A 15,362-nucleotide genomic window follows, 5' to 3' on the forward strand; every position below is an offset into this window, starting at 1 on the left:
ACAGTAAAGGGTTAGCGTCTATATTGTTTCTAAGAATATTTGAATTCTTTACCTGCTTCTACATTTGAGTGCGCCGTTTTATTTGGGCAGTCGGTATCGATACATTGTGCTCTAAGGAGGTATTTTCGGTGGGGTGACCATAATTTTACGACGTGTTCGGTAATATTAGTGCATATGGAGAAATAATAAATACAAGTGTTGGCAACATTGAAATTTCAGTTTTTAAACTGTTAGTTAAAATCACATTTTCTATTCGTTACCTAATAGAAAACTTTCAAAACCTAGAAGACTTCCAAAATGATTGTGATAATAATGAAAACGATAGTGAAGGTGATATCAGAGATACAAACAGTGATAATTGGTCGATTTTAAGTCATATTTTCAACCAAAAAATTTTTATTTTTCGGTTGAAAATATGTTTTTTAGGAGTGTCTTCAAAAGAGATCGGTTTCTACAAATATTTCGGATATTACAACTCAAAAATAATAATGTAGAACACAATGGCTTTTTGAATCATTTAGATGCTGAATGCAGACAATTAATTATACCGTGCAGAGACATAGTGGTCGATGAGTTCGTCGTGAACTTCAAAGGCAAGATTTGTTTGAAAAGTGTAAAAAAAATAGTGATCAAAAACACCGTGTATCTGTTAAATCTAATATTTTCGTCTTTGCCCGCCTTCTGGGATGATCCAACTTTTTTTTTCGATGTATCCTACAAGTAGGTAACGAATAGAAAATATGATTTTAACTAACAGTTTAAAAACTAACCAATAGACACTTTATGAGAGTGGGTACGCTTTAAAATACAATGAGTAAACAGACAATAGCTTTGCATCCTTGGACCCAAACTGCCTAACGAACTATAGGGTAGGTATGAAAACATTTCTATAGGCATATTTTAAAAGTTTCTAGTAATAAAACTCATTTATTATACAAAACTGCTGTCATAAATAATACAAGAAATGTAGAACTTATCATTTAGTTCGATTTAGTAATTATGATGGTTTGAAATAATTGAGTTTAGTGACTATATTCGAAAAATGCTATCCCAAATCAACATCATATTATTATGGTCACAATTGGAGACGAACAGATAGTCCCAAAATAACTGAGCATAATATTTAGTTTTTATCTAAAAAAAAAATTGCGTATTTTTTGCTAAAATGAATTCACCAATTTGATCTTCGACATAATTTAATAATATGAACAACTAAAATTAAAAAAAAATCATATAATTTTTTCCATCCTAGAGTAGACTAGTGGTGAAGAGAAATTCCAATAAGAGTGCAAAGTGTTAAAATGTACTTGGAACATATTCTCATTGAATTTTTTTGCAATTACACTAACCAATTCGCAGGTGCGATTCGATAAATTAAGAGTTTTACGCCAATTTAATACCGAATTTCGCGATTGACGTCACATTGTTCTTAATTTGCCGCATCGGTCCAGCAAATCATGTTATATAATATGATTCCTACAATACATGTAAAAATATTCTCTTTATTTTGTAAAAAAATTTGCAATGATCATACTTTTGATCACATTTGATATTACACTATCACACAATTTTGTTCAAATTTTTGTGTATTTTTAATTTTTTTTTTTCAAAATGTGATTGAATTGGTATTACATTATACATATGTACGTCCAGATGAAACACAAAGCGTTGCACTCGCAATATACATATGTATGTATGTAATAATTTAACGATCGAAGCGCGCCTGCATCAGTGTACAATTGATGCTGTATTTGTTATTATATAGGTAGATATTTACATAAATTACAATTATTAAAAACACGAATTTCAGACTCTAGATATTATAGGTCAGTTGTTTATTTTCTTCCAAATTAATAAAAATCAAAATATACAAAATAAATTATTTAAAACCGATGAGAATTACCTCAATAACCCAACATTTTTCTTACTTATATGTCGGTATTAATAAAATACAATATTTATCTGGGTCGCACAATGAGAAAATTTACATACGTCGCAGAATACAATAAACTCGGTTTATCAGATGCAAATGCAGTTTGGAAACAATGACGTTTCCGGTTACCTTTTAGCTCCAGCTCCCATTGCATTAAATATTCAGGTTTTCAACCGGGTTAGTGCATTAGGAAAACTTTCTCGAGACTCTGTTTTCTTACATTTTATACTTCACAAAAATAGCACAACTTTCGCGTGGCAAATTTTATACATCAAATACTCTTACTCGAGGCAAAGTTAATATAACACGATATATCCGACGAACGGTGTATTATATTTATGACGGGGGACGTTTAAAGTGTTTTAAAACTCAATAAGCTCGTTACGACTAAAGAAGTAGGTACGTCATCGCATTTTCGCGTAATGAAAAGCCGACATTTTCCCGGATTATTCATCCGACAGACATTCCCAAGTTTTGCTACAACAAATTGTCGTCGCAAAGTATGAAACTGTCAAGACGATAACAAAGTGGAGTAATGAGATGTTACTTTAACTTTTGGCAAGCGAACGCATTTTTTTCACATCTGCTGTCTCGCTCACGCGTGCCCTCCACGCGCTTATCTCTATCTCTGTCGCTCGTGACTCCGCAAAAGTGGCGAAGTTTTCCGAAGGCTTTGGAGGAAATTCAATTTTTCACTTTTCGAGCGCGAAACTTGTAATCTGTGAAAAGCGATTCGATTTAAATGTAAAATTGACGCAATAACGAATGCGTCCATCCACGAAATCGACACCCAAAATTTTACATAATGTACTTGTACATATATGTATGTACATACATACATACATATGTTGTACATATGTAAATATACATGTGTGCATCTTATGAAATGTAAATATTTTTTTGAGCCTTTTCTTCTTACCATTAATAACTCGTCTTCGGCGTTAACTACTGCTCGTCAAATAATAATAGACTGCTACAAAGCAAGAGAGCAAAAAATCACGGTTACAAAAGTAATTGACAATAATTAACCATTTTTTGTGCTAAAAGCATCGGTCCAACGCTGATTTTTACTAACATAATATTTTTGAATTTTATTTCGCTATCTAATTAGTTATACATATTTTAAAGCAAGAAAAAATCACAATCGAAAAAATTATTTTTATTTTTGGCACAGCAATACTAATTTTTAAGTTAAAGCTTTGCAAAAACCAAAAATCTGTAAAAATAGCGTATTTTTTTAAATGATTATATCTCATAAACGAGAGGAAAATAACAAAAATCATTGTCACATTCGAATTTAGTGGGTTTAATGTAGTAAAGATTGATTAGTTTTTCACTCCGGTAGGTATAAAACGTAATTTTTTGTTGCTAAGTGTAATTAGAAACATTGTAAGAATTAAAAATAAAATATATGCTAAATCGATAATGTTCATTGATCCAATTAATCTTATTGCTAATACATATTTTGGACATACTTTATGAATAAAAATCTTTTGAAAATCAAATTACAATATATTTTACGTGTGATAATACACTATATCTACTTTCACAGTAGTTTTCTAAATCTGTAGCTTTTCTATACCAAACCAATAGATTCGCGTTAGGGGTTCCAAAAAACCGGCTGAAGGAAAAAGCCGGTTTTCGGTTTTTTTACAAATAAAAAGCCGGTTGGCCGGCTTTCACCGGTTTCAGAAAATTAAGATTTTTTTTAAGTTTTAAATTTTTATATCGAAAAAAAAATTGTAAATATACGTATTATATAATGCAAAAAAATAATTGCTTTTAAATTAAATAAACATTATGAACTTTCACAAGATCATTATTATATATTATTATTACAAATAATAAAATTTATATTATATATCACAGCCATAAAATGGTAAATCCTGAATATGCACAAATAATTAAAAAAAAAAAATAAGCTACTATATTAAAAAATAATTTCTTACCTCGTAGAAAAACTGTAATCGTGGAATCGTGAATAAGAACAATGCCGAGATGAATATGTGTTCGAAAACTTAATGAACTATGAAATATTTCCATCTTTCAAAGTTATTTTACACATCTGTTTTAGCTTAAAATAACAAGAAATTCTTACTTACGATAACGTTTTCTATACTTTTATACACGTAAAAACTAAAAATGATGGAAAACCCAATTTACCGAAGTTTTGAAAGGCCTTGTGGGTAAGTTATTGAAACTACTTTCAATAATATTTTATTGGTTTATGACCTGGACTTTGTCCATTACTAAATCAGAAAGCCACCGCTAAGTCCTGTACCTTTTTTTGTTGTTCAAAGAAATATACGCCTATTCCCGAAGAAAGCTTGGATATACTCATTTATTTTGATCAAAATAACAAAAAAAACTCTTCGATTTCTGTGATCCCTCATGGGACTACTAAATCTCGATCGGCGGCGTTTGACATCACAGGTAACTGAATATCCTAGACAGGACAATTTTCCGGTAAACGAGCATAAACCTCCCCTATTTGCCCTCCTCCTTCGTTTTGGTAGTTATTCGCATAGCCACCCTGTACACACGAGTCCCTCGAGACAGATAAGGCCAATGTTAGTGGATTTTCGGTAGGCATCAAGTGAGGGGATTCTATCATCATCCGAGGTCGTTTCGTCAGCTTTTCTATTGCGATCGTCTCGGCGAGGGTCTTATTCAAATGAGGCCTTACACGAAAAGTTTTGCTTACCCCTTGCTTTCGATAACAATATGCATGTAGATATGTATATATGTACATATGCATATGATACATGTGTACACGTAAGAGCATATTAATACTAGACGAAAATTTTAAAATAAGAATAATATTTATACGATGTATAGCTACATATTTTTCGAATTTATCTCGATTGTGAAAAATCATCCTCTTTCTATTTATTTTAACTATTGTTTGCACGTATACATCATCAACATCATATCAAATCGTCATCTTGAATATGATAATGAATAGCATAACGCTATAAAATTCAGGGTTGTGGAGTCGATTCAAAATTTACCGACTCCAAACTCCAGCTTCAACGTAAACGATTTTAGTAAGATCGACTTTTCTTGTCAACGTATAAAATTAATAATTTTATATATCTGTATATATATATATATATATATATATATATATATATATATACGAAGAGTACTCTAAATTGAGAAATCACCAATTCTCTCCGTAAACTTTGATCATGAGTATGGCAAAGTGTTCAATCTGCCATAGCGAGAGGGGGGCGAAAAGGGAAAAAACGATCAGAACATTGTGGACGATAGGCGTCACCGTCAACGAAGATGCAGTATTTACAAACGTGTCTATTACGATTATATTTCACCATGGTAATTGCGGACTTGATTTCCACATATTGATGACCAATCCGAGCAAAATGGCAAAGTTTGCAAACGATCGGAAGAATGTAGAAAATAACCCAAATTTCTTCTGACAACAAATCTTAAGTGAAAGTAAGAAGAGGCTTTTAATAAAAATAATAGTGATTTTCGAAATATAAAAAAATGAAAGGAATTAAAAAATCACTAGATATTGACATGCAAACCAATATATTGGTATTGTTGGTAATAAAAAAATGAAAGGAATTAAAAAATCACTAAATATTGACATGCAAACCAATATATTGGTATAGTTGGTAATAAAAAAGGTATAAATATTAAGTAAGTACATTCATAGTGTATGTATGTGTATGACTTTCATACATACATAAAACAAATCAATTTCACAAAAAAATGAGAACAGTCGGTTTTGGCGACAACACATCAAAATTCGTGCCATTTAATGATTTTATTTATAATGTAATTTAAATTCATGGTTTTTATGAAGAAACTAGCTGAACCCGGCATGCGTTGCAATGCCACAATAACGCATGCAATTCCCGTTCCCGTTCCCATTTTTCGGAAAAACGCAGGCGGTGAACTTGCCTTGACTAAAAAAAAAATAGAATTCATTTGTTTGTTTAGTTTACCCTAAAAACGTAGGTTGCGTCGAAATTATTTGCCATGCAATGCCACTAATTCCTCTTTTTCCCGTTTTTGGGTGAATTTATTTTACAGAAACCATCGCGGACATCATATATATAAAGACGGTAATCTGTGTGTGTGTGTGTGTGTGTGTGTGTGTGTCCTCGCCGAACATAATGAACGAATCGATAAAAATCGAGCGACTCGAACCGATCACCCCAAATAGCCGGAATATAGGTCTAAATTGAGCTAATGGTCACGTACATCACGCCAAATCCAATTCTTCATTTCGCCTTTTTTTTAAACATTAATTGAAATATTCCTTCTCGCCATATAAAAATACGTAATTTTAATAATTTCATTTAGCGAGGTTTTGAACCATTTTTTTATAGATTTATTTTTAATTAAATTTAAATTAAAATTAAAATTATTTATATTTTGACGATATTCGAGAAAAAAATTGATTTCATTCACCGCGGGCGCCGGGAATCGAAACTCGGACCCTCCAATCCAAACGAAACGTTCTCACGAGCCCGCACCGCACGCCATATCCTCGCCCAGAATACGTGTTGTAAATACACATCATATGTATGTATATGCACGTAATTTGTTATGTGTAATAATAATATTCAACGTTACGAGGTCAATGACCGTTTGTGTATAATCGGAAAATATTACATTTTGTTAACTATAATTAACATTTTGTTAACGTTAACTTTGAGAATTGAAAATTATCTATGAGAGTCTACGAAAATAACGGTTCCGGTTCCCGATTTTTTTTTAGTTTTATACGGGTATATAATAATTTTATACCCATGCGATGATATTTCATCGGGCTATTCACTAGTAAGTCAATAACAGTAAGTTTCATCGCAATCGGTTGTATGGTATAAGAACGCATACGTGACAAACAAACAGATAAACATTGTTATATATGTTTGTATATAGATTATTAAATTAATTTTAATTTATTAGTGGATTTATTTCAACAAAAGCCGTTTGAAATTATTCGACTCCAACTCTACAGCCCTGTAATTTTTCGTCGTATTAAATAAAATATGAATTACATTCACTGAAGCCTTCATTCACAAAAGAGTTTTAATACTCGTTTGCTTAAAGCAGTCAGTCGCGTTGCATCCATTTTAGTCAAAGAGAAAATTGTACCTCACTTTTTTTAATTTTTTTTTTTAATTATTTCGATGTGAAGTTCGTGTGACTCAATTGAAATTTTCAACGAGAAAAATTAATGGAGCGTTCCTATGCACTTTGATACATCAAAGAGCGCCCGCCCGCTGAGCGTTTGCAACATTTTTTTAAATTAAAACACTAACGAGAACTTCCGATCTTGTACATATCGATTGATAAAATACAGCATTTTAACGATGAAATTGAAAAACAAAATAACGAGCTTCCAAATACGTTGCATGTTTCATATATTCTTTTGCTAAATTGGATTCGTTGTAACCAACCAACTGATGTTTACTTGCCAAATCCAACGTAAGCGCCTCAATTTATTTCCCTTTCTGAGTACATAGCTTCACTTGTCGAGTACTCTTTGTAATTTAATTTTAACGTAATCGAATCTGCATGATAGACGTCATAGCATAACGAAGCCAAACGTATTCAAATACCTGACGTATGACGAGTTGAGACCCTCACCTCTAATTACAAACGCGTCTTTTGAGGTGAGGCGCTACAAACTAATTCTAATTAATTACCTTACACGAGATTCCCACCACAGATTTTCAAATTTCGAATTGACGAAAATAATTAGTGAAATTGAACCCAACTAACCCAACCTAACCTTACTAGTTTCGAAATCAAAGAATTCGACATTGCAAAAATATACACAAATTGTGCTAAACTCACCAAACCAAACCAAACCCAACCTAACCTAACTATCACTGAAATCAAAGAATTCGACATTGCAAAAATAGACACAAAACGTGCTTACCTCACCAAACCTAACTTAACCTAACCTAACTATCACCGAAATCAAAGAAATCGACATTGCAAAAATATACACAAAACGTGCTTAACTCACTAAACCTAACTCAACCTAACCTAACTAGCACCGAAATCAAAGAATTCGACATTGCAAAAATATACACAAAACGTGCTAACCTCACCAACCCTAACCCAACCTAACCTAACCATCACCGAAATCAAAGATTTCGAGATTAAAGGATTTCACAAAAAACGATAACCTCAACAAATCTAACCCAATTTAACCTAACCAACAGCGAAATCAAAGAATTCGACATTGCAAAAATATACACAAAACGTGCTAAACTCACCAAACCTAACCTAACTAGCACCGAAATCAAAGAATTCGACATTGCAAAAATATACACAAAACGTGCTAACCTCACCAAACCTAACCCAACCTAACCTAACTATCACCGAAATCAAAGAATTCGACATTGTAAAAATATACACAAAACGTGCTAACCTCACCAACCCTTACCCAAATTAACCTAACTATCATCAAAATCAAAGAAGTCGACAATGCAAAAATATACAAAAAACTCGCTAACCTCACCAAACCTAACCCAACCTAACCAATTCATCACTGAAATCCAAGAATTTGAGATTGTAAGTTATTCACAAAAAACGTTTACCTCAAAAAATCTAACCCAACCCAACCTAACTATCACCGAAATCAAAGAATTCGACGTGGCAAAAATATACACAAAACGTGCTCATCGCACCCAACCAAACCCAACATAACCAAAACATCACCGAAATCAAAGAATTCGAGATTATAAGTTATTCACAAAAAACGATAACCTCAACAAATCTAACCCAACCCAACCTAACCAACAGCGAAATCAAAGAATTCGAAATTGCAAAAATATACACAAAACGTGCTTACCTCACCAAACCTAACCCAACGTAACCTAACTATCTCCGAAATCAAAGAATTCGACATTGCAAAAATATACACAAAACGTGCTAGCCTCACCAAACCTAACCCAACCTAACCTTACTAGCACCGAAATCAAAGAATTCGACTTTGCAAAAATATACACAAAACGTGCTCATCGCACCAAACCAAACCCAAAATAACCGAAAGATCACCAAAATCAAAAGAATTCGAGATTGTTAGTAATTCACAAAAAACGATAACATCAACAAATCTTACCCAACCCAACCTAACCAACAGCGAAATCAAAGAATTCGACATTGCAAAAATATACACAAAACGTGCTCATCGCACCAAACCAAACCCAACATAACCTAAACATCACCGAAATCAAAAGAATTCGAGATTGTAAGTAATTCACAAAAAACGATAACCTCAACAAATCTTACCCAACCCAACCTAACCAACAGCGAAATCAAAGAATTCGACATTGCAAAAAAATACACAAAACGTGCTTACCTCACCAAACCTAACCCAACCTAATCTAACTAGCACCGAAATCAAAGAATTCGACATTGCAAAAATATACACAAAACGTGCTAAACTTACTAAACCTAACCCAACCTAACCTAATTAGCACTGAAATCAAAGAATTCGACATTGCAAAAATATACACAAAACGTGCTAACCTCACCAAACCTAACCCAACCTAACCCAACTATCACCGAAATCAAAGAATTCGACATTGCAAAGATATAAAAAAAACGTGCTAAACTCACCAAACCTAACCCAACCTAACCTAACTATCACCGAAATCAAAGAATTCGACATTGCAAAAATATACACAAAACGTGCTAACCTCACCAAACCTAAACCAACCTAACCTTTCTACCAACGAAATCAAAGAATTCGACATTGCAAAGATATACAAAAAACGTGCTTAACTCACCAAACCTAACCCAACCTTACCTAACTATCAACGAAATCAAAGAATTCGACATTGCAAAGATATACAAAAAACGTGCTAAACTCACAAAACCTAACCCAACCTAACCTAACTATCACCGAAATCAAAGAATTCGCATTGCAAAAATATACACAAAACGCGCTAACCTCACCAAACCTAAACCAACCTAACCTAACTTTCTCCGAAATCAAAGAATTCGACATTGCAAAAATATACACAAAACGTGCTAACCTCACCAAACCTAACCCAACCTAACCCAACTATCACCGAAATCAAAGAATTCGACATTGCAAAGATATAAAAAAAACGTGCTAAACTCACCAAACCTAACCCAACCTAACCTAACTATCACCGAAATCAAAGAATTCGACATTGCAAAAATATACACAAAACGTGCTAACCTCACCAAACCTAAACCAACCTAACCTTTCTACCAACGAAATCAAAGAATTCGACATTGCAAAGATATACAAAAAACGTGCTTAACTCACCAAACCTAACCCAACCTTACCTAACTATCAACGAAATCAAAGAATTCGACATTGCAAAGATATACAAAAAACGTGCTAAACTCACAAAACCTAACCCAACCTAACCTAACTATCACCGAAATCAAAGAATTCGCATTGCAAAAATATACACAAAACGCGCTAACCTCACCAAACCTAAACCAACCTAACCTAACTTTCTCCGAAATCAAAGAATTCGACATTGCAAAAATATACACAAAACGTGCTAACCTCACCAAACCTAACCCAACCTAACCTTACTAGTTTCGAAATCAAAGAATTCGACATTGCAAAAATATACACAAATTGTGCTAAACTCACCAAACCAAACCAAACCCAACCTAACCTAAACATCACCGAAATCAAAGAATTCGAGATTGTGAGTAATTCACAAAAAACGATAACCTCAACAAATCTAACCCAACCCAACCTAACCAACAGCGACATCAAAAAATTCGACATTGCAAAAATATTCAAAAAACGTGCTTAACTCACCAAACCTAACCCAACCTAACCGTACTATCACCGAAATCAAAGAATTCGACATTGCAAAGATATAAAAAAAACGTGCTAAACTCACCAAACCTAACCCAACCTAACCTAACTATCACCGAAATCAAAGAATTCGACATTGCAAAAATATACACAAAACGTGCTAACCTCACCAACCCTAACCCAACTTTACTTAACCATCACTGAAATCAAAGAATTCGAGAGTGTTAGTTTTTCACAATAAACGATAACCTCAAAAAATCTAACCCAACCCAACCTAACTATCACCGAAATCAAAGAATTCGACATTGCAAAAATATACACAAAACGAGCTAACCTCACCAAACCTAACCCAACCTAACCTAACTATCACCGAAATCAAAAAATTCGACATTGCAAAGATATACAAAAAACGTGCTAAACTCACCAAACCTAACCCAACCTAACCTTACTATCACCGAAATCAAAGAAGTCGACATTGCAAAGATATAAAAAAAAACTCGCTAACCTCACCAAACCTTAGCCAACCTAACCTTACCATCATCGAAATCAAAAATTTCGAGATTGAAGAAATTCACAAAAAACGATAACCTCAACAAATCGAACCCAACCCAACCTAACCAACAGCAAAATCAAAGAATTCGACATTGCAAAAATATACACAAAACGTGCTAACCTCACCAAACCTAACCCAACCTAACCTAACTTTCTCCGAAATCAAAGAATTCGACATTGCAATAATATACACAAAACGTGCTAAACTCACCAAACCTTACCCAACCTTACCTTACTATCTCCAAAATCAAAGAATTCGACATTGCAAAAATATACACAAAACGTGCTAACCTCACCAAACCTAACCTAACTAGCACCGAAATCAAAGAATTCGACATTGCAAAAATATACACAAAACGAGCTAACCTCACCAAACCTAACCCAACCTAACCTAACTATCACCGAAATCAAAGAATTCGACATTGCAAAGATATACAAAAAACGTGCTTAACTCACCAAACCTAACCCAACCTAACCTAACTATCACTGAAATCAAAGAATTCGACATTGCAAAAATATACACAAAACGTGCTAACCTCACCAAACCTTACCCAACCTAACCTAACTATCAACGAAATCAAAGAATTCGACATTGCAAAGATATACAAAAAACGTGCTAAACTCACCAAACCTAACCCAACCTAACCTAACTATCACCGTAATCAAAGAATTTGACATTGCTTAAATATACACAAAACGTGCTAAACTCACCAAACCTAACCCAACCTAACCTAACTATCACCGAAATCAAAGAATTCGCATTGCAAAAATATACACAAAACGCGCTAACCTCACCAAACCTAACCCAACCTAACCTAACTTTCTCCGAAATCAAATAATTCGACATTGCAAAAATATACACAAATTGTGCAAAACTCACCAAACCAAACCAAACCCAACCTAACCTAAACATCACCGAAATCAAAGAATTCGAGATTGTGAGTAATTCACAAAAAACGATAACCTCAACAAATCTAACCCAACCCAACCTAACCAACAGCGAAATCAAAAAATTCGACATTGAAAAAAAAATTCAAAAAACGTGCTTAACTCACCAAACCTAACCCAACCTAACCGTACTATCACCGAAATCAAAGAATTCGACATTGCAAAAATATACACAAAACGTGCTTACCTCACCAACCCTTATTCAAACTAACCTAACTATCACCGAAATCAAAGAAATCGACATTGCAAAAATATACACAAAACGTGCTTAACTCACCAAACCTAACCCAACCTAACCTAACTATCACCGAAATCAAAGAATTCGACATTGCAAAAATATACACAAAACGTGCTAACCTCACCAAACCTAAACCAACCTAACCTTTCTACCAACGAAATCAAAGAATTCGACATTGCAAAGATATACAAAAAACGTGCTTAGCTCACCAAACCTAACCCAACCTTACCTAACTAGCACCGAAATCAAAGAATTCGACATTGCAAAAATATACACAAAACGTGCTAACCTCACCAAACCTAACCCAACCTAACCTAACTATCACCGAAATCAAAGAATTCGACATTGCAAAAATATACACAAAACGTGCTAACCTCACCAAACCTAACCCAACCTAACCTAACTATCACCGAAATCAAAGAATTCGACAGTGCAAAGATATACAAAAAACGTGCTAAACTCACCAAACCTAACCCAACCTAACCTAACTATCACCGAAATCAAAGAATTCGACATTGCAAAAATATACACAAAACGTGCTAACCTCACCAACCCTAACCCAACCTAACCTAACTATCACCGAAATCAAAGAATTCGACATTGCAAAAATAAACACAAAACGTGCTTACCTCACCAACCCTAACCCAACTTTACTTAACCATCACTGAAATCAAAGAATTCGAGAGTGTTAGTTTTTCACAATAAACGATAACCTCAAAAAATCTAACCCAACCCAACCTAACTATCACCGAAATCAAAGAATTCGACATTGCAAAAATATACACAAAACGTGCACACCTGAACATCACCGAAATCAAAGATTTCGAGATTGAAGGAATTTACAAAAAACGATCACCTCAACAAATCTAACCCAACCCAACCTAACCAATAGCGAAATCAAAGAATTCGACATTGCAAAGATATACAAAAAACGTGCTTAGCTCACCAAACCTAACCCAACCTTACCTAACTAGCACCGAAATCAAAGAATTCGACATTGCAAAAATATACACAAAACGTGCTAAACTCACCAAACCTAACCCAACCTAACCTAACTATCACCGAAATCAAAGAATACGACATTGCAAAAATTTACACAAAACGTGCTAACCTCACCAACCCTAACCCAACCTAACCTAACCATCACTGAAATCAAAGATTTCGAGATTGAAGGAATTCACAAAAAACGATAACCTCAACAAATCTAACCCAATTCAACCTAACTAACAGCGAAATCAAAGAATTCGACATTGCAAAAATATACACAAAACGTGCTTAACTCACCAAACCTAACCCAACCTAACCTAACTATCACCGAAATCAAAGAATTCGACATTGCAAAGATATACAAAAAACGTGCTAAACTCACCAAACCTAACCCAACCTAACCTTACTATCACCGAAATCAAAGAAGTCGACATTGCAAAGATATAAAAAAAAACTCGCTAACCTCACCAAACCTTAGCCAACCTAACCTTACCATCATCGAAATCAAAAATTTCGAGATTGAAGAAATTCACAAAAAACGATAACCTCAACAAATCAAACCCAACCCAACCTAACCAACAGCAAAATCAAAGAATTCGACATTGCAAAAATATACACAAAACGTGCTAACCTCACCAAACCTTACCCAACCTTACCTTACTATCACCGAAATCAAAGAATTCGACATTGCAAAGATATACAAAAAACGTGCTTAACTCACCAAACCTAACCCAACCTAACCTTACTATCACCGAAATCAAAGAATTCGACATTGCAAAAATAAACACAAAACGTGCTTACCTCACCAACCCTAACCCAACTTTACTTAACCATCACTGAAATCAAAGAATTCGAGAGTGTTAGTTTTTCACAATAAACGATAACCTCAAAAAATCTAACCCAACCCAACCTAACTATCACCGAAATCAAAGAATTCGACATTGCAAAAATATACACAAAACGAGCTAACCTCACCAAACCTAACCCAACCTAACCTAACTATCACCGAAATCAAAGAATTCGACATTGCAAAGATATACAAAAAACGTGCTTAACTCACCAAACCTAACCCAACCTAACCTAACTATCACTGAAATCAAAGAATTCGACATTGCAAAAATATACACAAAACGTGCTAACCTCACCAAACCTAACCCAACCTAACCTAACTATCAACGAAATCAAAGAATTCGACATTGCAAAGATATACAAAAAACGTGCTAAACTCACCAAACCTAACCCAACCTAACCTTACTATCACCGAAATCAAAGAAGTCGACATTGCAAAGATATAAAAAAAAACTCGCAAACCTCACCAAACCTTAGCCAACCTAACCTTACCATCATCGAAATCAAAAATTTCGAGATTGAAGAAATTCACAAAAAACGATAACCTCAACAAATCGAACCCAACCCAACCTAACCAACAGCAAAATCAAAGAATTCGACATTGCAAAAATATACAAAAAAGGTGCTAACCTCACCAAACCTAACCCAACCTAACCTAACTTTCTCCGAAATCAAAGAATTCGACATTGCAAAAATATACAAAAAACGTGCTAAACTCACCAAACCTAACCCAACCTAACCTTACTATCACCGAAATCAAAGAAGTCGACATTGCAAAGATATAAAAAAAAACTCGCTAACCTCACCAAACCTTAGCCAACCTAACCTTACCATCATCGAAATCAAAAATTTCGAGATTGAAGAAATTCACAAAAAACGATAACCTCAACAAATCGAACCCAACCCAACCTAACCAACAGCAAAATCAAATAATTCGACATTGCAAAAATATACACAAATTGTGCAAAACTCACCAAACCAAACCAAACCCAACCTAACCTAAACATCACCGAAATCAAAGAATTCGAGATTGTGAGTAATTCACAAAA

The 15,362-nt window shown here is 34.0% G+C and overlaps 1 protein-coding gene across 1 annotated transcript in view; it reads right to left on the reverse strand.

Moving 5' to 3' along the window:
* Positions 1–2,379: 2,379 nt before the first annotated feature.
* The window catches only part of LOC143909148 (uncharacterized), a 42,999-nt gene continuing 30,016 nt past the window's right edge, over positions 2,380–15,362 (reverse strand). The window contains exons 2-4 of the mRNA XM_077427049.1: positions 2,646–2,652; positions 2,533–2,604; positions 2,380–2,441 (exon numbers count right to left, since the gene is read on the reverse strand). Coding sequence (XP_077283175.1) covers positions 2,380–2,441; positions 2,533–2,604; positions 2,646–2,652 — 141 coding nt within the window. The remainder of the gene's footprint in view (positions 2,442–2,532; positions 2,605–2,645; positions 2,653–15,362) is intronic.

This window comes from Arctopsyche grandis, chromosome 3 (genome assembly GCF_051622035.1).
Source record: "Arctopsyche grandis isolate Sample6627 chromosome 3, ASM5162203v2, whole genome shotgun sequence".
Taxonomy (NCBI): Eukaryota; Metazoa; Arthropoda; class Insecta; order Trichoptera; family Hydropsychidae; genus Arctopsyche; species Arctopsyche grandis.